Source organism: Syngnathus floridae, chromosome 4 (assembly GCF_059516105.1).
Source record: "Syngnathus floridae isolate MCC-2025c chromosome 4, RoL_Sflo_1.0, whole genome shotgun sequence".
NCBI lineage: Eukaryota > Metazoa > Chordata > Actinopteri > Syngnathiformes > Syngnathidae > Syngnathus > Syngnathus floridae.
Window position 1 is genome coordinate 17,463,030 of NC_142416.1, and position 22,806 is coordinate 17,485,835.

A 22,806-nucleotide genomic window follows, 5' to 3' on the forward strand; every position below is an offset into this window, starting at 1 on the left:
TCCCTCAAAGGGTGCCAAAAGGGATCGGTCACACGGTTGCTATAGTTACATGTTGGATGTGGACCGCAGACACGAGGCGAGTTGAATTCATTGAAGAGTGCTCATCACAAGCTGACATAAATCACAGCTTTGCCGTTTTTACCAAGCCAAGTTCACTTTTAAAAGGCTAAAAACCACACGGCATCCCATCCCTGCTTTTTACATCGCCGAAATGCGACGTGTGACTAACAGGTAGAAAGTTTTTTGATGATCTTATCGGAATGAATGCGGGAAAAAAAAAGTCCAAGGAAGCGTAATATGATATTAAGTAACCTTTGTAAAATTATAAATATATTACAAAATGATAAGCTGTGTAATTATATCCAGGGCAAAAGGGTCGATACTTGTGACCTTTGTATTATTAAAACGTTTCGCCTTTTAATAACGTTTCAAATTTTACCATCAGGATCGAGATATTCTGAAGGTTTTTAAAAAAGTTTTACCTTGTCACCGTTTTGATGTCATCGTGATGCGTTTACCTTGTAACCTTGGTTGATGCCGTTGATGAACTGCTGAGGCGGCGGATTCCACGTGAAGCGGATGGTGGTGGAGTTGATTGCGACTACTTCCACTTCCTGCGGTGGAGCTGTGGGAACTTCATACACACAAGAACACACGCAGCATATTTAGCTAGCTGTGACGGTTCGTCAAAAGGACAGGATGAAATGAAACACACATCAGAAACTCAGAAATGGAATAAACAATGCACAAATATATGCTGGTATTCAAATTTGCGGATAGGGAAAAAAAATTGGGCATTGTAGTTTTTTTTATCACATCACCTGAGCACTTTAGAAGAAAAACATGCAGAAAACTTCTATAGAAATGTATATCCGTCCGAAAATAATCATGGTTACTTTATGTCCATGATTGTTCTTGCATTCTTCCAGAGCTGAACGAAAATGACTCACTTCTTCGTCCGTTATTATGAAAAAATACAAACGCATTTATTCCATCAAGACGCAAAAGCCAAAAAAAAAAAAATGGTAATCATTCGCAAAGTGCATGGAAACTTTTAAGATCAAAACAGAAAAGTGTTTGGAGCAGACAGTGATTAAGTGGAGGCGCCGAGGGACGTAGCATTTAAATGCCAGCTCATTTTTAAGTCTTATTATCAGTTTAATTTGAAAGCACAGCGCCTAGGAGAGATGTTAATATGGCTAACATGTTCCGAAGAGAAAGATTTCGTCTTACTACCAGAGTGGTCAGACGTTCCGGCGTGTGACACGAGTGTGTGGGCAGACGTTCCGGCGATTACACAGTAAGAGGTTTACGTCCATGCACGGGGGACGTTGGAGAGTGATAATACTCCATGACGGGAGTGCCCTTTTTATATCATATAAGGGAGCCCCTGGAATAAAACCTTGGTGAAAAATGGGAAAAGTGGAGAGGCAGCTACGAAAGAGCGAGTGAGACGGAGATTAATTGATGCTAAAGATGCTCCCCCCCCCCCGCCATGCTGAGTGCACTCTTGGGGCCCGGCTTCTTAACCCCGGCAGCTCGTAGCTCCAGATAAAAGACTAAACTCGGTCCTCTGGGGAAATCTCACTATGCACGTATGCCAGAGTGCGGGAGAGCAGCAGCAGGAGAGAAATGCTATTAGAAGACAAGTCAGCTTCACATAAGACAGAACGTGACTCATCGAGTGCCTCCACGCCCTCCGAATCACGTTAATGAGCTACGCTTTGGAGTCTATAAAGCTGTCCACTTGGTGACGAGCGGGTTTGCCGTCCGCTTTTAATTACAAAATACTTGAAACACAACAAATTGAAAAAAAAAAAAACATCACGTGCTTAAGTGGCTCCATCTTTTACGACTCTGAGCAAAGAGCATTTTGATTGGAAATTAAAAGCACCAAGCCGAGTTACGGTCACGTCGGAGCCAAGTTCCGACAAAAGGGCATCTGAACTCCCATAAAGACAAATTCATTGATGTGTGGTCGTTCAATTATGGTAAATATGCACTAGGCGCCCATCCGTTTTATTTGGCGCGTGTCCTCATTAGGATGGCGGGTGAGCTGGAGCCAATCCAAGCAAGAGGTGCGTTAAATTCTGACCAATGGTAGGGCAAAGCACAAACAAGTGCGCTAACACAAAAATGCTGGGCTGAAAGCTTTGGAAGACTTGGACACAAAAACCCTAAGCACTGGAGTCCCTCAGGGCTGTGTACTATGACCACAGCATTTCTCTGTCAAGGCTTGACACATTCCCAATTAAAATAGTTAAATCCTGATTTAAAATTATTACTAAAATTTAAATAAATAATCAATCCCGATTCTGAGTTTTTAAACTTAAAATGGTGTCGTTTGGTTACACTGAAACAGTTCTTGGAAAACTTTAAAGTGCAACATTTGAAAACGCCAGAATGGTTTATAATATTAAAAATGGTAAAACGGACATCCCGATGGGACATCGTGTATTCTGACCTCCTTGCAGTGTGTATTCGGTAACAGGACTGCTGTAGACGCCCAGGCCGGCGCCAGTATAGGCAGCCACTTGGATCTGGTACTGGGTCCAGATGATCAGCTCCTTTAGCAAACAATAGTTGGTCTCTGGACTGCTGATGTTCTTCTCTTGGTAGTCACCTGGAAGGCCCGCTAGACGGTACCTTAACACACACAGGTACACACATTGATGAGTCACATCATATAACTATTTTAATTATTATTAATTTAATTATTGTCTCTTAAAGAGGAAGTGAATCGAAAGATCGGTCCACAGATTACAATTTTTTTTTGTGCATACCGTGTTAGCACTTTGCTATCGCTCTGCCATCGGAGCAAAAAGCAGCACTAATCTGTATGTCAGATCTTCATCCAGCGTCAAAATGTAACAAGATTGTTTGAACAGCTGACTCAGCGCTGTGGCGGACGTGCCGTGTGTCAACCCGAGCAACCCGCGCGCACACATCAACAGAGTTACATCCACTGGGGGCGCCACTGGAGGTTGACAGGATGTTTTTATGCAGGCGGGGAGATAAACAGCTCGGATGGAGGATGGAGCAGGGGGGTGAACAGAGCCGAGGAAAGAAGAGAAAGAACAGAAGGTGGGGAGTGAGGAGATGACAAACTGGCAAAATAAAAGGAAAGGATAATCGAGGTGAGAAAGGAGGTGGGCGGCCCCTCGTGTCCCGTGAAGCCGAAACGAGCCGGCCGAGGTTGTGCTTTCAGTGAAGTGGGAGCAGATTACACAGTGAATAAGGATTAAAAACAGGAGCTGCAATTATATGCAAATGAGCAGGAGGCAGCGGAGGGCAGTTTGATTGCAAACAGTGTGACACATTCGAAGCGAGGAGGAAGATGGCCCAAAAAAAAAAAGATGGTTGTGTTCTTTTTGAGAGGGCTTCTGCTCAGAACAAGAACAAGCTATAGAAGAGGAGTTTCAAGGTCCTTAAAGTTACATACATATATGACCACTGTAATTATGGGGACTGACGTCATAACACCGCAAATAGCAGAAACTAAACTGCATTTTCCCTCACTCTAACAAATTATAGGTACGTTTCCAGCAATGTACTGATTCCAATCTTGGACTATAATACGTAAAATGAGCGCTAAATTACGTGTTCAATCACTCAAAATGATTGCATGCTATGTGGTCAGCAGGTGTAAATGTGGTTTAGTTTGTAATTTGACTTTAGTTTGAAAAAATTTTACATGACACACACACAGTTCAGTTATATACTAACACAGTTCAAGCAAGCTGCTGATTGCTTTATTATAACAAAGGCTGCATTCGGAAATTAATGGGAATGCTCTGCCTCCGAAGTATATTTGTTTTGATGCGTACATATTACTGTTATGCAGACTGTGAGTAGATGTTGCACCATAATTGTGCCATGAACAATATAAACATGTGGTGGTGATAATATTTATATGAAAAAAAAGCAAATTTGTCCTCTGTAGTAGTGTATTTTTTTTTTAGATGAACGCCAGTGTGTTGCAAGCATGCGATCATGAATAATACATTTGTGTAGGCTCGGTAGAAGAATTTTACAGCAACTAATACACTCGGCTGCACTTGTGATATAATGCTTTCCATAAACGGAGATTAGTTTTTAAAAATGCATACTGTGACGCCACTATATAATATATTACAGAATGCAATTGGCCATGTAGTTAATGTGGGCTTTAATAAAGGGTGCTGGTTACCATCGACATTGGCAGACTATTGTTTTTTTTGTAGTTGCGATAGAGAGGGTTGAAGAGGGGGGGGGGGGGGGGGGGGTACACAAACAAAACAATAGACCTCAATTCACACCTATAGACAATTTAGAGTCTCAAACTGTATGCTTCATTCACATTGTACCTGAGCATATATCCTCTGAGGACTCCATTGAGCTGCGGTTCTGGAGGAGGCTGCCACTGGACCATAATGGACTGGTTTGTTCGCCCGCTTGCCACAATGTTCTTAGGGGGGGCACTTGGCGCTTCTTCTCTCAGCATCAACCTGACATAGCATGAAAACAGAGTGGAGCAACGATGCTAATTAGGGATGAGCACTTTGATATTTCCATATTATTGTAGTAATATCATAAAGTCAAAACAAATTTGTTTCCAATTCAATTCAGGAGGTCCCAAACTTGGGACATAAAACATTAGTATTGTAAATGATTTTTTCCCATTGCATTTTTTCTTCATTAAGAAGTAATGACACACGATAATAATATACATAAGTACAATCAGGAAAAAAAAAATTAAGCAGTTTGTGCACATGATAATGCTCCAAAACTAATCATCTCGCCTAATGTTAATGGAATTTTCCATACTGTATAAATTAGCATTACGCTAAACAGACTTTAGCAAAGCTAATGGGTTTCTTAACTAAACAACGTGTAAATCACTTTTGCTTTAAGTTTATTTTGACCGTAAATTGAAAGTGGGAGTAGCAACAAAAAGCTTGAAGCTTCTCCTTCTCAGGCACCTTGTGAAACTCTTGCAATGTATGACGACAAATCCCGTTACGTCATCCACTTTTGCTATTCTGCGCTCATTTCTCCCATTTTTCATTCTACTGTCACAGCCTTGCGGTGTCACGCCATTCATTTGTTTTCCTTGTCTTGCGGTATTGTTCATTTACTTCAAACAATCACTGCAACAGCTACAGCAGATGATGATGGAAGTGCTTTAGCCATCATCCCCGGGGAGCGTTGTCGCTGACACCGGCTGTTTACGAGCGCCAACTGCAGATTGCCTCGTGTGTTTCGACGGCCTGGCGGCAGACAGCAAAAGCGCGTTTAGTGTATCGCCATCGCAAATTAAGATGAACGCGATGACTTTCACTTGCTTTTCGACATCTGTTTTGATCATTCTTGATTTTTCCCCCCCATTTACAATCTCCATCCACCGAGAAAAGCAGCATTTACCATCAATATAGTACCCTGGATACGTAAATATTTTGAAGCTGACATACAAAGCAAGAATCTTCTTTTTCTTTCTTCAAAGTGAGTCTCCCATTTCTTGACAGGGAGAGAATGAGGAGCAGGAGCTTCGGAATAAATTTGTGTTTAAAGCCTGTGGGAGAAGTAAAACTATCAAAAAATCTATATGGCCTCTCTGCATCGTAGATTTTACAGAGAACGTCTGTTTATCGCAGAAAGGATAAACGGCCGTTCATTGTATCGTGACACGTGAAAAAGGTCCACGGGTCCTGGATGCTCAGTAGAATACTAAAGAAACAATAATCATAGCCCGCTTCTTGTCCAGAGTCCGCTGGGATAGGCTCCAGCTCGCCCGCGACTCTAATGAGGACCAGAGGTATCGGAATTGGATGGGTCGATGTTTCCTAATTGAAAATACCCAACAAGCCAACAAATCAGAGGTCAGAAAGATTTGGGTGCAGCGCTTAGCCCATGTCCAAACACCCCGCTGTCCAATCACCATGTCCCCAGCTGCTTACTTTTCAACATTTTAATATCCGCTACCCTCATTTCCCCTGCATTTCTTCCACCCGATAAATCGCCATTTTTTTTTCTCTCCCCACCTCCTTTGAGCTATGGTCGACTCAAGCGTTTCATTTAAAAGTCGATACGCAATGTGGATTCGGTGCCACGAAAGCGTGTGGGCATTAAATGGTGAAGGATGACACAAAAAAACTTGTGTTAATTCCTGCAGTGTGGGGAATTACACACAAGCGCGCACACACACGAAAATGTTCATCTCCTCCAGAAATCCATCCTCTTTTCCTTAATAGCAGGGGACAGATAAAGTGTGTCAAACAGCGTTCAGAGCAACTTATGAGCTAGAGTTATTATTCGGAAGCTACAAACGCTGTTATGTATATTTTTGCGGGAAAGTGTTGGCGCCTCGTCGTCAGCTGGGACTTTATGATTCATGTTTGTGCGAAGTTAACGTCCCTGTGTTGAACCCACTTAATGTGAAATATTTACTTTTAAACGATTTGGGCGGGAATGAAGGCAATTCATGAGGTGGTTTTTTTTGCTTTGGGGTGCAACAGCTTGTGTGCGTGTATGTACTTGGGTGGCGTGCTAATTTACATCGTCGATTTCAGTCAAAAAAAAAGATTGTCGAAGATTACATTTAGTTTGTTTCCAGATGGTAAACTTCAACCATCAAAAGCCATGGGGCTACTCTGTCTGGTGTCTATGCTAATTCCCCAGCTAATATCATGATTTGTTGTTAGTTGTTGTCATCGTCTTTGTTTTTGTTTTGTCTTATCTTGCCAATCAGGTTTCATTATCATCATCAACAATACAATAAAGTGACATCTATATTTAAAACAGCTTTACCTTTTGAAAAACTTGTATTAGCTTAATGCTAATGTAAAACTCCTACTAGTTAATATTTGTGACATGGGACATGGTAGCCAGGTAAAATTCTTCTAGCTTAATGCTAACATAAAACTGCTACTAGTTAACATTTGTGACATAGAACATGGTAGCCAGGCTTGTTAGCATTAAGCTAGCAGAATTTTGACAAAATGATGTGATTTACAGGAATATTTTGGTGTTTAAATCTATAATGTGTAAATGTTTTCATAGCAAATGGGAGGGATAAACGTAAACCCAAAAAATCTTTGCATCTTATCATTGCAGATGATTCCAATTTACCATATTTTAACAAACGTGCACATATCGCTAACGGCTCAGTAGCTCGGAACATCATCACTCAAGAGGGAGATGTGGCAAGTCATAATCCGTGCCAGGGAAAAGGCCATCGGATGTTGCGGCGCATCCTAAGCCGAGCGACAAATGTGATGCCTGTGTGTGTGTGTGTATGGACACATATGCTTACTGATTATGTAAACTGAGAAGCTTACAGTAAAGCCACAAGCTCTCCCCCTTCCCTCTTTTTTCTTTACCCCCCCCCCGCCTCGACGTTTTTGGGAGTCATAATCATTATCAAGGCCAGGTAGGGTCAACAGCGTTGGACGCCGAGCGAGGTTAACAAGAAGAAGGAGGAAAGCGGAAAGACAAGTGAAAGATGAAATAATTGAGGGCAAAGGACATGATGGACAAAAAAGTAAAAGGTTGCCAAAAATGGCTGGAGAAAAATGAAAAGTGATCAAGCTGTTCGAGGAAATTGGATGCTGGGGGAGAAAGCGAGAGGCCAGGAGGGATCACGTTGCTCCACCGCTAAGAAGTGATTTGATGACAGCGGCCCTGTTGAAGTTCCTCAGGTTGCACTCATCAGATTTGGACATGAAATATCTCAAATACGGCTCTAAAGTCATCAAGAATGGTGTTACGTGACACTTGTCCATATCCCACGACATTTCAAATGCGCTGTTCGAGTACAATCATGACAAATATCCTCCGATGTGATCTCAAAGGTTAATGAAATGTCTGAACAAATCATCTCAACTAAAAAGTGTGACTGAAAACAATTAACACATATTAACAATTGGCCGCCTTGCAGATGACAACACACTGAAAGGAAATCAGTTTAACTTCTTACCCGCCATTTTAATTCCCGATAGACTTAGCGTTTAAATAATGAATCCATTTGCCACCTCGGAAGTGTTTGAAATTATGAAATAATCATTTTTTTTGTCATCCTAGTGGCACTTTTCCACTAGATGATGACGCATTTGGTTACGCCTCAAGCTTGGAGCTGCAGGCGAGAGCACCAAGTGTCTTTTTTTGGCCGCTCGCACGCGTGCGTCGCCTGGTTCCAACTGACGTCCAAGAGATTAAAAGCGTCGCGCGTGTGGTCACATACGAAACGAACGCTGATGAAGAGCCGTATCCATCTGCTCTGATACGCTGACCACCGATGACTTGTCCACCTGCCAGTCTCTCATTTGCGGAGGATCAATGTATTCTGTTCTCCAGTGCTTCTAACAACCTACTTTGTGCCGTGGAGCAGGTGGCCCGCTGTCGGAGAGAACCGACGCACGGGAAGACGAGGAAAAAAAACTACTGAAGATTGGCAATCGACAAATAAAGGACACGTCTGCACAATTTATACTTAGTGTGATACGATTCAAGTGGAATTTAGTTCGCTTCAGCGGGATTACGTTTTGATCCGTCAAGATGATTTTACCTGTGTACTCTTAAATTGCAAAAAAAAAAAAAAAGCACAATATGTTCAAACTAAACTTCGTTTAGGTTGTTAAATGAATGCACTTTCTATCATTACAATTGGCAGCAGCTCCATTGCTGAAATTATATTTGGAGGAGCGACATCTGGCATCTGTCAATGGCCACATCTGTGCTATTGTGTGTGTGTGTGTGTTCAGAAGCAAAATTAGAAACCACACCTCCCTCTATGCCGCCGTCAGTGTCCCGTCTTTTCACAACCCCGTCACACACACACACCTGCATAACAATGGGTCCGCTTTTAAGGCCAAATCCACTCCCCCACTTTCACAAAAAGACCGCTCGCTTTCCCCCCACCCGCTGGCTATTAAATTCCCAGAGACTGGCGGGGAAATAACATAGTACATTTCCAACAAGCACCTGATCGTAGAAAGGTCTGCAACTAAAGCAAATGGATTTTTAACAGCAAACCTTCACATTTGAATGCACTAAATTATGCAACCTCTCTATGGGCATAGCCATGATTATAATCCTGCTTTCTGACTGGCATTCAGTTTGCAGCAAAACTCTATTTCACAGAAAGCACAGCGTGTTCCGGCCAGCAAATTGGTTCCAGGTTTCCGACTAAATACGCAATAAAACGAAAGCGAGTCTTGGGGATAAAAACAACAACCAATGAACACTAAATACTCTTACCGCTGCGTCTCTGCGCTGTACTGACCCCGGCCCACGTGGTTGACAGCGCAAAGTCGGAATTGATAAGTCCGGGCAGGCGTGAGCCCTCCCACGGATATGTTGGTCACGGTGGGGTCCACCTCGGACAGGTAGACCTTCCATGGAGAGTCTGGAAGGAGGGAGAAAGGGAATCATTTTTTACCAAATTTTTTGCTATCTATGGATAAACCGTGACAATATTTCAAAATAAAAGCCGCCCAAAATAATAAAAGGAGCACAGATATTGACGTCCATTTTGTCTACGTGCACCTTCTCATCCGAGTGGTCACGCGTGTGAATGGCAGGCGTAATGTGGGAGCGTATACAAAGAATGCAAAGGCAAGAAAGCAATTGTGTGATGGATAAATACGAGCATTAGCAACAGCCACCCCGAGCATCTAATGTGTCACAAATGTGTGTGGGTGCACTCACACAGCGACAACATAACAAAACCACTTTTGTCTATCCTTCAATGTCGCCAGGCTTGCAATAATTTCCCCCCTTCGCACTTCTTTTCTCCCTCGATGAAAACATATTTTTGTTACATATTGCTTTCCACACGCGCATAAGAGCAGAAGAAAAACGATCCATCCATCCATCCATCCATCCATCCATCCATCCATCCATCCATCCATCCATCCATCCATCCATCCATCCATCCATCCATCCATCCATCTTTTAATTTTCGCCAATACTCCATGATGAATAAGTCCAAGCTAGCAACGTAACGTAGCGTCGCATCATTAACGTGTTTGTGAGCTGGAGGTGTTTCTGAGTCAGGGATGGAGCGAATCGAGGCCTCAATCTTGCTAGTGAAGGTTACATCCTCCAGGTTTACGCGTGGCGTTTGAGTTTTTTGAGTTTTATTTTTAAAGAAAGTGCCTGCCTGTGCACAAAATAGAAGGCGAGCAGACGTCGGTGTAGCCATCTTGTCATTCTCTTCCTCAATCCCTCTTTCCCTCTGTGTGCCATCTGAAAGCGACGCGGCCTGCTGTTACAAACATCTGTGCTGACGGAGGAATCGAAAGCGAGCGGGAGAACGAGACTGGTGGGAGGGTCGTGAGAATTTATTTATAGAGAACCTGGACGTACATTTACGCTGCAACACAATTCCCCATATGCTTATAAATGAGCGTACATCAGGGCCAGCTAGACAGCGAGCCAACAGCTGTTAGCCGCTCTGGGGCTATAAATTAGCCCACCAGAGCCCCCCCCCACACACACACGCTTATACGTACTGTTCTCCGAGAGCTCCAACAGATAGTAGAGTAGCGGAGAGTTGCCGTCGAAAGGACGAAGCCAGGAGAGCAGGACCGAACGTGAGTCAGAGTCGTTGAGACGCGCCGCCAAGGAGCGAGGAGAGTGTGGCAACTCGCTGTGCACAAGACAAAAAAACAAAACTTGCAACACATACTTTTACACAGAGAAAGTATGACATTAGCATAGAGTAGATAAAATATATTAGTTAAACCCCTTCAAATATTCTTTCATGGAACAACAGAAACGAAATGACACTTTAAGTCGAACCACAGTCTGTATAAGAAAAAACGTGATGACATTGGCGGAGCTAGGATTTTTTCCTTGGGGGGTCCATGGGGTGGCCAAAGAAATCTTTTTACAAGCCCTTAAAACGAGAGTAAATGTGAAAACAAATTCCTGTAAACAAATCGGAAAATTACCAATCATCAATTATCTGGCCTGCCACCTGGGGGTCCAAGTATATTTTAGGCGAGGCCAGTAGCTATAGAAAAACAGCGGCTCATTTATTTCCTACTCTGCCATTATTAACTTGTTTCTTTTTGTCGTCACCTTTGAGTCGTTCCATATTTCAATAAAGTAATTGTGAAGATGATGATGGCAGACAGATGAAGGTGATGCTAAAGGTGGCGATGCTCCGAGAGGATACGGGGAAGAGAAAAGAGGACGAGGGGAAATGAGATTGATGTTTTCTTCTTAGAGCTGACATGACGGCATTAATTAATGGATGAGCATAGAGAACGTTGGAGCGCTTACCTCCGCTGAGGCCGCGCACGCACACGCACACACACACGCACTTCGAGAGTGACGAACACATGGATGGGCCTTGTGAGAGTTGAACCAATAACCTGCTGGTAATTAGTCTGTCTCCTCAGCCGCCAGCGTCTGTTAGCCTCCGTGACCCGATGATAGCGAGCTAACGAGAATGTCACTCTCACGCATGCGCCAAATCCCTAATTTACCGTCCCCTCCTTTTTTTTTCCCATAAGCGTAAACACGGAGCCACTCCGACGGACAAGCAACCTCGCCGCTCTCTCGGCTTCCGAAGACTACAGACCCGAGTTCCCGCCTTCCTGCCCTGTAATTGTATGAATATAGCATAAGTATGGTTTATAAATACATCATACAAGCTCTCATTAATACATAATGGGCCCCTACCTGGGAGCATTCCCTCACAGCAGCTTTAATGAGGTGCGCTGGGTGAAATATGCATGCGACCTGATTTAATATTAGTGACTCGTTGGGTGTGTGGGGGGGGATAATCGTCGACACATTTGCACCATGACGAAAATATTAAAACAGATGACAAATTAAATAACACTTTATAGATATCGATGTGTGTAATTTCTGACTCCTGCCACGTACATTCCCATTGGGGAAAGCGATAAAAGCATCGTTTTTTTTTATCTTAATCTAGTTTCAAATCTGAGCCGCCATTTTTTGTAGTTAAGGAATGGCAACTTACATGACTTCCAGGCGAGCGGAGCGCGAATCGTTGCCAGCCCGCGAGATCACAGTGCAGGTGTAATCCCCGATGTCACCTGACCAAGTCTGGCCAATGGTGAGGGAGCCTTGGCGTACGGAGACACGCCCCCCGCTGGTGGTCAAGATGGGCGCACCTCCTCGCTCCCACTTGTAGCTGCAACAGAGAGGCGCTGCATTTAAGACTTCCTGCGTTGAAAACAAACACTCTCAAACGAAGAAGTTGATACCTGATGTTGACTCTCGGGTCATGCGTTGCATTGCAGGCCAAAAAGGCCGTGGTGCCTTTGATTACACGTAGCTCGGACGGGGGGACAGAGATGATGGTGCGACCTGAAAACGACAGTCAAAACAATAGTAGTGGTTTGCAAACCTTTTAAACCACGTTAAAAAAAAAAATCATCAAAACTAAGCAAACCTTTAATACCCAAAAGTTAATGTTATTTTAAAGCAAGATAATAATAAAGAAGCATAAAACCTCCACTTTATATTTGATCAACACTTGCTCGGTGTGAAAAGTCGGAGAACTTCTGCTTCGAGTACACAAACGTGACAAATGTCCAAGGCTTCTATTAGTTCTGTTAAACGCGATGCTGTGTTATTCTAAACGTTCACGCAAGGTTGCCCCTGACTCGTAAGAAGAAAAAAAAAAATCAATTAGTCACCATTTAATCCAGGAACTAGCGGAGCACAACCGTACAAGGACGTACATTATCTGCTCGAAAAAAGACACGCCTGCGCTTGTGTTGTCCGAAAAGTGCTGACTACGTGGTATTCCGTTCCTCTCATGAAAAAGAAATAAAAATGTGCACGGGCGAGGACGTCACCGGCTCCATTCACTGTGGACGACGGCGGCGCTTTAGATGAATCACCCGGCAAAGAAGCACTGACGGCGAGCATCCCGCCGGCCGCCGGCCTAATCGAATCCAGCAGTATTTAATGTGAAGCTGGCGGAATAAATGTAAAAATGAGCCGATCGATACGTTTAGCGGCCACTCAGTCGTCCTCCTGCTAGGCCAATCACATGATTTATTCGCCATCGCATCTGCCCGTGACATCGATCGGCAATCGTGCGGCTGTTTGCTATGCTGGACTAATGCCACCCGACAGGGACGGCTTCATTAGTGTTCCGCGTCTGTATTGAAGGATTTCATGTAGCTGCTGCCCCGACAAGGACGATACGCCCCTTGAAGTTTAGTCATATAAAAAAATCTTTTGATTTAAATGTATTTCCGCCGAACTTTGTCAAGGCCTCTGGAAGAAACCATTTCCCAGTCCAGGATGATATGGGCTCCACAAGAATTCCAAAATAAAATTCTGGACATACATCTGAATGTTTGGGGGTAGTTTGGAGTCGTCATTTGGATTGTCTTACTTACTCAAGACGGTGAGCTTTGCCGTGGCATTGATGGTCTTCTCCGAATTGGAAGCGAAGCAGGTGTATTCTCCCGAATCCTGAAAGCTGACAGGTTGAACCTGCAGACTGCCCGACTGCAAGAGTGTGAACCTGGGAACCTGCACGGAACCGCTGGCTAACACCTGCAATCCTACAACACAGAAATTGAGACATTTCGTTAACCTAAAGCAACGGATTTAATATCATGTATATATTTAGAAATCTGTATGTGCCTGTGACTGAAAAGCAAAGGGTGGAGAGTCTCTGTTCACTTTCCTCTATGTATTATAATATACAGGCAATCCACTCCTGACAGTGGCGCCATGGTGTTTATGGCGGAATGAAAAATACGACAGGACAGTACAAGTGGCACCTCAAAATGCGGTTTCTAGGTCAGCACATCAAGAGTGGCAGTTTTTATGTTGCGTGTGCGACGGAAGGTCAATTGCCGGGTGTGCGTCAGTGACTATAATTTGCTCTTGATTGTCCAGTTCAGTCGCGTTCAATCATATCGCTCACGCTGAGTGTGTGGCGAGCCCAGGATGCAGACTTCAATTTCTGTGAACATGTTACCTTTCCTCCAGGTGATGCCAGGCTTTGGCGCGCCGCTCGTCTGGCATATAAACAAGGCGGTGTTCCCTTCAGTCACGGTTTTGTCAGATGGGCGCGCGGTGAAGGTCGGAGGCGCATCTGAAATGCAGCGAGGGAGCAAAGTTGGGAAGAAAGAAGACACGAGAGGAAAGTTGAGGATGCAGAGGGCGAAGGGATGGAGACGTAGAGCGAGATGACAGCATCCTTGGAGGACTCACTGGAAACGAGGAGCTGCGTGTGAGCTTGCGTCTCTCCGGCGACGTTGCGGGCGAAGCATTGGAATATCCCGCCGTCCCCCGGCTGCACTCGCCGCACCGTCAAGCCCGCCGCGCTCGTGACCTTGTAGCGAGGGTTGGCTAGCTTGGAGAGAGGCACGGCGTCTTTGTACCATTCCAATCTGGGCGGAGGCACACCTGTGCAGAACAAAGAGTTGAAGTACGTTCATTTTCCTGAAAAAATGGGGGTGCCACTGCCACCTACTGGAATGGATGTGCAATTACACTTTACCCAGCATTGCATAAGTGATATTTTGATGATACATTTCACAACTTGAAACTTGAGCCTGGGTTCTGTACACACAAACGTTAAACATCCATCTTATCTAATTAGGACACAATTGAAAAAACATCTGACCTCCCCGAGCAGTGCTAGTCGCTCCTACAACGCCTTTCCCTGCTCTCTGTTGCTATTAATATGTATGGCGACATAATGACTGCTAATAATATATTGATTGCAGCCCTGTCTGGGTGATGGGGGCACCTGAAAAACACTCTTAATAAATTATAGCAGCAAATATCTACAGCGGCAACCTACCTGACACTTATGTCGAGAGTGACAGGCATGAGGCTAATGTAATTAGCATCAGCTCTCCATACTAATTTGTACAGTGTGTGCGTGACGATACGTCATGCTCAGAATTCCAGCTTCTCGCCTCAATCCGTCGGTGTCAAACTTCCCGCAAACCCGCGTGAAGTATTCTCGGTTCCTCAATGCCTGTCACTCTTCGTCGGAGCCGCCATCGCTCTGCTCTGCCCTCACCCCGAGGCGCTCAGACTATTTAATAACGCCCGCACAGTATCGACGAGGAACGTCAAACTTGCTCGGCGCCGTGTGACGGATGCGAGAATGTTGACTTTTTTTTTTTCTTCCCTTTCCCCTCCTAAGCCGCGTCCACTCCTACACGTTAAATCATCTTTGCGTAATCCACTTTCTAGCAGCTGTCATGAACAATGGGTTTTGGTGTCACTGTTTTAATCTGCTCCTACTGCTAAACGCAATTTCGATGTTCACGCAGACGCACAATGAGGGACGCTGTTGAAATACAATGGTGCTTTGAAATCCAAGTCCTCGACTGTGTAACTCAGCTTTCCCCTTTGAAACGAATGAAAAGTGTTTTGTTTGTGTTTTCATGAGGAAAACTTCCACTCTATAATGTTGTACTTTATATTCAAAGCATAATCACAATTAAATTGAGTGATCAACACAAACAATAACCTTAATTACTGAAGTTTCATTAAAATTTTTCAAAGAAGATAAATAATATATACAGTATGTGGATGTCTACTCGTGTTGTTTCACCATTTGTGTTCAATCGTAAGTATCAATGCTAATGTTAGCATGTCATTGTGTTGGTAAAAATAATATAAACAATTTTAATGTAAGACAGCACCTTTTTTACCAACTTACAATTTCTGGTGGCACACTTCGTATTTTTCATGCCGATTCAATTACAATCAACATTGACGTCAAGCGAAAGTGTCCTTGCTTAATAATCAATAAAGTAGCTTGAAGTATTTTACTCTGGCAGCAAGCCAATAAACACTGACCCTGGAAGAGTTTAAGTGAACGCTTGGGAAATTGGGAAGAAGATAAAGCTCATATCTGCCGATGGAAAAAAAAAAAAAAGCAACGTACCCGTGGCCAAGCAAGGAATTTCCACATTTTTGTCAATCTGAGCAATGATCTTCAACTGGGGCTGAGCGGTCAACGATGGTGGCTCTGGAAAAAAAACACAAAACATGATCTTCTTTCTGTCCTTGCAAACTAAAAATGGTCAAACAATTTCTGTCCCATAACATTACATTTTGGAAGAAGACGTATGGAATACATCAATTTGAATATCCCGGACGCAAAACTACATCAAAGTCAGAATCTGAGCAACACAAAAAAGAAAGTGTAAGTTTAAGACGGCCGGCGTGAGGGGAACTAGAAGCTTCTACATTTATTCTATTTGACTAGGCCTGCTTTTAAGTTATTCTTTGTGCTTTCCCTTTTCAACCACATGACACCCGTCTCATGTTTATTGAGCACAGTTGGAGTTGCGTGTGATTTTCGACTGGCAAAGTGTGCCGTGAAAGAAAACAAAAGCGACATGATAAAAAAAATAATAATTAAAAAAAAAAAAAAAAAAAAAAAAGCCCCTGGTGGTGTGACACTGATAAAGCACATGTATTAATCCTCTTCAATCAGATGAGTACCAAGACGCACAAAGCGAAAGACATAATTTTGGATTTATTTAGCCGGTTTGGGTTTTCAAGATGTTTCTGTTGGTGTCCCATTTGTGTGGCAGTAAAGCAGCGGGAAAACAAAAACAGATCTATTGTTGTCGGCGGTGGCGACGCAACACGCCAGCTCCCCGTGTCATACATATTCCGATTGGTGGGCAGAATAGAAATGCGACTGAATAATGAAGACCTTTGAGGCACACGCACGCACACACCCCCTCCACACACGCGCCGTTCTGTATAGAAATTAATTTCGCTGCATTCATGAGGTCTATTGAGTCCATATTAGATACTGAGTATTATTATTCATCAGTGATGCTGAGCAGCCCTTTTGGCCTTGAAGGGGAGGGGAGGGGGGGGGGGGGTGTACATATACTTTTTGTCGTATTTATTCGAGCAGCTGTTATGACTTGATATTATAGCGCGTGATGAATATTAACTGTGAAAAGAATTCTCAAAAAAGGTAACTTGGACAATCGCAAAATCGTGTCGTCCGCGATGGAAATATCAATCTCCAAAATGATTGTTCCGCCCGATTATCAACGCCAATGATGTGTGTGCTCAGAGTAGAAAAAGGGCTAAGCACACTCTGGCAGGTCTTACGTCTCGTGAGAATTCTATCGGCGTCACTAGTTTGCTCTCTTTGCGTTAAGGCGCTCCCACGCTTCGACAACCGCAGTAGATCAAAAAAAAAGACGCTGACGTGCGGGTAGGAGGGAGCGCTTCATCAATCAACCGTTGGCTGCTGGGGTCTGTTGTTTTCTATTTACACACAAATATCCAGGACAGCCACCGCTTGCCATGAGAGCTTCTATGCGACTGCCTTGATTTTTTTTTTTTTTTTATCCCACCCCCATTATTGATTTGTGACTCGGAGTAGGGGGAAAAAAACTAATTTAGCTGGCGGGCAAACTGGCGTGTGTGTCCATAGTGTCATTTTGCCATTACATTCTAAGTGTGGAATTGACACACACACACACACGCGCGCGCACTAATTTACTGCATGTTGATACACTTTATTGACGGACAAGAGATTTAGCTGGAGTTGTCTCACGGTGGACATTTAATACCCGCAGCGTGCGCATTTGCAATTTCCAGGGACATGTTACTATTTGATTTATTATACCTTTTTCATTCTCCGGGGAAATTCACTCTTCAGTGTGTCGTAATTTTTTACAGTTGATCAAGTTCAACGGCGCGGTGGTCACAAAAAAAAAAAAAAATCCAGTTTGAAAACGCTGTCGACGTCACCAGATGTCTCACAAGAGGAGGATTTACTTCACAAGCATTTTTATGTTTTTTTTCATTGGATTTTACTGTGATGCCACCGCAGAAAAGATACCAGTGGCTCGTAAAGCCGCTGAAAACATATGATGGGTTCTTAAAGGGGCCGGACAGCAATTCCATTTTTTTTTTTTTTTTTTTTGCTTACCAATGACAGTGAGGTGCGCCTTGGCCTGGGCAACTTTGGCGGTGCTGTTGTCGAGCAGCGCTTCGCAAACATACTCGCCGCTGTCCGAGGAGGTCGGGACGGGAATCACCAGCTGACGCCCACTGGCCAAGTGGCGCCCATCGCGTTTCCATACTACCAGCAAGCTGTCTACATCTCTGAAGAGGAGGAGGAAGAAGATAATGAGGTGACAGAGGAAAAAAGTAGAACTTAGTAAATGAGAGAGCAAATGAATGGCAACAGTATGAATGACAACTATTGCAAGATCACAAGTATTATTTCCTTAGAGAATAATATTAATAATCATCATAACAAACATCTGGCTTGGCGAATAAATTTATTTCATTTGATTCTTTTTTTTCTTTTAAAAGTTGTCGTAGCACCCGCTAAGGAGATTTACTTTGTTCTTGTTCTTATAAGACAGGATTGATCAAAGTGCATTTTATATCTGCTTTGGTTTCATTTCAACTTATTGTACTCTTACTTGGCAACAAAAAAAAACTCTTATTAGCAATGATTACAAGTATTCATTAAATTTGCATTGGAAATTCCATAAATCCACGACTTAATTCCCTCATTTAGACAGAATTGCCTCTATTAGTTGGTGGGGATTAGATATTCATGACTTTGCGATAAATTGACTTAACGATGAAGATAAACAGTACTAATTTTAATTCAATAAAACTAAACTTCCATTGTGTTCATTGTTAATCACCCAGAAAGAGTCAAGACCTGTGAGATGAACGCCAACACATATGATGCTAACGCAAATCCTGCTAACATTTTGTGAAAAATGTAAATATATATTTATATAAAATAATCAATAATAACACCAACAGCTATTAATAGCACTCTCTCGCTTGGTAAATATATGTTATTAAGTTTGCTATGGTTCTTTCCAATGGTTCTCAACAGTTATATTCCATTGGCTGATATGCGTAACTATCTATTGGTGAGTGTGCTGATTTGTTCTGTGCATCTTGGAAAAAGCTCGGCCAAGACACACACACACACACACGAACGAGCCAGACAGACAGCGGCTCAATAAGCCAATCCGACAAAACCCCTCTCCAAACACTCGAGAGCGCTTCGGGAGCGTGTGCAGCTTATCACCTGTTGATTTGAACACAGTCGGCCGGCATCTGAACGCTGATGAAATATATCTTTCGAAAAGCTGGGTCAACATACATAAATGGTCTTTTGCCTGCTATTATTCCACTGTTGGATATTCTGGTGTGTTTGATATAAAAACAACAAGGCCTATGCAACTTCAGGAGTGCTAATTGTCATTTGGTGTGCATTTGTCATGCACTTCAAATACATTTAACGGCTCTCACGAAGGTTGCAGTTCTTAACAAGACCAGGCCGCTCATTGTAAAACTCACAGTTGTGCTAAATTAACCGCATTGCGAAATTTATATATTGGTTGCGCTCTGAGATTTCCAAATCATCATTGATGTTAATACCCATGAATTTTCAAATACACTTTAGGAATTAAAGTGCTTGATGATGCTGCCAATACATTTAGCAGCGCTATTGTATTGGCTTACATTAGATTGCACAAACATAACAAATATGGCAGCCATCATGAATAAATAAAATAAACGTACCTGGCATTGGCGATGCATTCCAAGGTGGCCTTGGTCCCTGCCAACACTGTCGTGTCTTTAGGTCCGATCACAATCGCCGGAGCGTCAACGTCTGACTCCAAATCTGCCGTAAAAAGATGAAACTCATCTCACGAGGTTCACCGTATTTCCATTTGAACAGTAAATCCACCATCAACAAATACTCTCCATTCCCCCCCTTGACTCTTCAGAGTAGTAATGATGAATTGCAAAGAGGATAACACTACACATGTGTGACAATGATAACATGAAAAATAGTACACTGGTATGCGTGAACAATGATTTATGTCCCCGCCGGTAAAATAAATGGTGGCGCGAGTAAGAGATTATGATGATGATGTGTGCGTGTCTGAGAAGGAGCGAGGGAGAAGATGATTTATGACCCAAATGGCCTCTCATAATAAAAAAAAAGACTCAATAGGATTCTTATCACAGCTGGAAAAGTGTATAATGTGCTCAGCAGAATTAGTATGAGAAGAAATGGTGCCTACACATTCGAACGTCATTGGATTGGCCACGGCACCACGTAGTTATGAATATGCAGATTTGCAATCAGTCAGAAGTAAGGAGTCGAAATTAAAGAGGCCAACTGTGACAGGAGTTGGATGGGGATGTGTGTGCGGGGTTAGGGAGCCAACGCACTTGGAGGTGAGCAGCGTCTTTCATCTCCCCTTTGAAACCTAGCACCAATAAGGTGGTAATTGACTCCCTGCTCTTTATTCCTTCTCCTTTTTTTGGGAGACATTCGCAAGAGCCAAAGAATCATATCCCGCTGTCACAGGGAATAAGACATGCGGGTGTAATAAAGTAGGCGAATGACTACACACATATATATACACACGTTCGCACAATCTCACACTCACGTACACTTTAACATGCCAGCGACTTGTCATTGACACCCACTTGTGCTCCAACTTAGGAGTACAGGTTGAGTCACGAACTGGGAAGATAAGAGGAGTGACACTAAAAGAAAATTGGGGGCGAACACCATGCTCTGACGTGTGTTAACATTAAATATGGGATTTTTTTTTTCGTTAATAAAAGAGAATAGGAGTCAATTGTATATGACCCCAAACTTTCACAGACAGAAATTCTTTAATGACTGTAAAGGTTGCTAGATAACTTCTGCAGGCTTTGTTGCACTGGTATCAATAGACTGAAACTAACTACCGTATTTTCTGCACTATAAGGCGCACATAAAAACCTCAAATTTTCTCAAAAGCCGACAGTGCGCCTTATAATCCGGTGCGCCTTATATAAGGACCAATATTGATTTGTGGATGAGGACTAATTTATTAAAGTATGCTTTACGTGTTTATTTTGTGTGTTGTGTGATATTAACGTTTGAGCAACGTTGAGTTATTGATATGTTGTTATTGTTTTCACTAGTTCGAGTGTTACTATATTGTGATTGCATTAATGTTTGAGCAACGTTGAGTTATTTATTCTATGCGCTTTATAATCCGTTGCGCCTTATATATGGACAAAGTTTTAAAATGGGCTATTCATTGAAGGTACGCCTTACAATCCGGTGCACCTTATCGTGCGGAAAATACGGTAAGTTCTATTTGCCCTGAGCAGGTTTCACTTTCAAATAGGTGGATTTTCCCGGGGTGGCTGTGTTACTAGATATCTTCATCACACATAAACGTTGTCATCGTGCAAAGGGCCAACGTGTCGTACAACGTGTTGTAATTGGAAAAAAAAAGAAAAAAAAAGACCTGGAGCAGGTGAGCAAGATGGAGGGTGGTCATTAAGACGAGGTCAGACAAGAAGACATCGGTGAGCGTGTTAAACGCCGACAGTGGCCCCGAGTAACGCGCTAAAGGTGACAGCCAGTTAGCTCGGACGGAGGGAGGCAGACGGAATCTCGAGGGAGGTTGAAAGGAGGTGAATAAAAGGGCTCGGCCGAGGCAGACAGCGTGTCGAGGGAAGTGTCGCAGATGGCCGACGTCTCGCCGGAGTAAAAGATGGCGGAAGTGGAGGAGAAAGCAAAACGCCATATGGATGTGTGATCGTCCCTCCTATTTCCTCTCGCTAACAGCCTCTCCCGTCTGGGGAAATATTATTTCATCTTGTCACGAGCCCATCGTCCCTCATTCGCCCAACGCTCCTTTTATGCCGTTGAAACATTTTCCAGTTTGTTTTACGCTAATATAATGGCAGGCAAAACTTTTTTTTTTCTTTCTGCTTTTAATTCCTTGTGCGTGCACAAGCTGTGCCAGCTCGAACGGCTCCCTGCAAAGAGGCGACGCGGAAAGTCCAGAAATTTCATCAAAATATATTGGATTGCTCTTTAAGCGAATGAGAAACACCATGTGGTCGGCCGCCGTCCTACGAAAGCATAACAACCTTATAAAAACAGACAACCTTTGATAAAAAAAAAAAAAAAAAAAAAAACACCATAGAGACTAGACTTGCCAGTCGACGTCACGTTAGCTTGTGCTAGGGTTGAATGCTAATGACTTTACTGTCTCTTCAGATGCATGGCTCCACACACACACACACACAAACCTGTGAGGATAATGGGAAAGAACACAGTGTGCCTTTTTGCGTCCGACTGAATATGTGTAATTTGGCACCAAAGACATTTTTGCAATGTTACAATGCAATCACTGTTGATTGACAGCTAGGCGAGTGTATGTGCTTGATAGCTGGTCAACAAAAAACCTAAATTAAATAAAGGATGGAATGATAAAAAAAAAAACAGGGCTAGTAAAAGGATTTGTGCAGCTTTACGGCAGATAAGAGATAGCGATGGATAAAGAGAGAAAAAGAGAGAGGGGGGGAAAGTGCGATGGAGAGAGAGAGATGAGAGGTGATTCCATCCAGATTAGAGTGTAATCCCGCTTTGAATGGATTCTCTTGGATTACAGCTTGTTCTCTTATTAAATCTGCCACTCACTCAACACACCATGTAGTCAGTAGTGTGTGCGTGCGTGAGTTGTAAGCCTTTTAAACAAAACTCTGCGAGGACCTAGAGAGCAGAGGGAATTGTCCCAAATTAGATTTCCCCATTGAAATGAATGGAAATGTCCTCAATCTGTTCCAGGCGAATTTGTTCAGTCTTATCTTTCAGCCCTATTGTACTCTTTTTTTTTTTGTGGTCTTCCGTGAAAATTTTCCAATGTTGTTTTGATGCCTTTCCTCACTGGATATTCGGAAAAACTAGTACAATACATTCGGACATCCATTTGGGAAATTAAACAGCCTGGAAGTGAAATAATTTATAAGTAAGTCAAAAGG

The 22,806-nt window shown here is 43.1% G+C and overlaps 1 protein-coding gene across 2 annotated transcripts in view; it reads right to left on the reverse strand.

The window, feature by feature from the left end:
* sdk1b (sidekick cell adhesion molecule 1b) overlaps positions 1 to 22,806 on the reverse strand; it is a 138,609-nt gene that overhangs the window by 28,790 nt on the left and 87,013 nt on the right. For both annotated transcript variants that reach the window (XM_088374446.1, XM_088374447.1), the window contains 13 exons: positions 19,543 to 19,645; positions 17,915 to 18,090; positions 15,893 to 15,976; positions 14,197 to 14,391; positions 13,961 to 14,077; positions 13,371 to 13,538; positions 12,222 to 12,324; positions 11,975 to 12,148; positions 10,491 to 10,627; positions 9,235 to 9,382; positions 4,347 to 4,487; positions 2,465 to 2,646; positions 519 to 634 (listed from right to left, as the gene is read on the reverse strand). In XM_088374446.1, the coding sequence (XP_088230572.1) occupies positions 519 to 634; positions 2,465 to 2,646; positions 4,347 to 4,487; positions 9,235 to 9,382; positions 10,491 to 10,627; positions 11,975 to 12,148; positions 12,222 to 12,324; positions 13,371 to 13,538; positions 13,961 to 14,077; positions 14,197 to 14,391; positions 15,893 to 15,976; positions 17,915 to 18,090; positions 19,543 to 19,645 (1,844 nt within the window). The remainder of the gene's footprint in view (positions 1 to 518; positions 635 to 2,464; positions 2,647 to 4,346; positions 4,488 to 9,234; positions 9,383 to 10,490; positions 10,628 to 11,974; positions 12,149 to 12,221; positions 12,325 to 13,370; positions 13,539 to 13,960; positions 14,078 to 14,196; positions 14,392 to 15,892; positions 15,977 to 17,914; positions 18,091 to 19,542; positions 19,646 to 22,806) is intronic.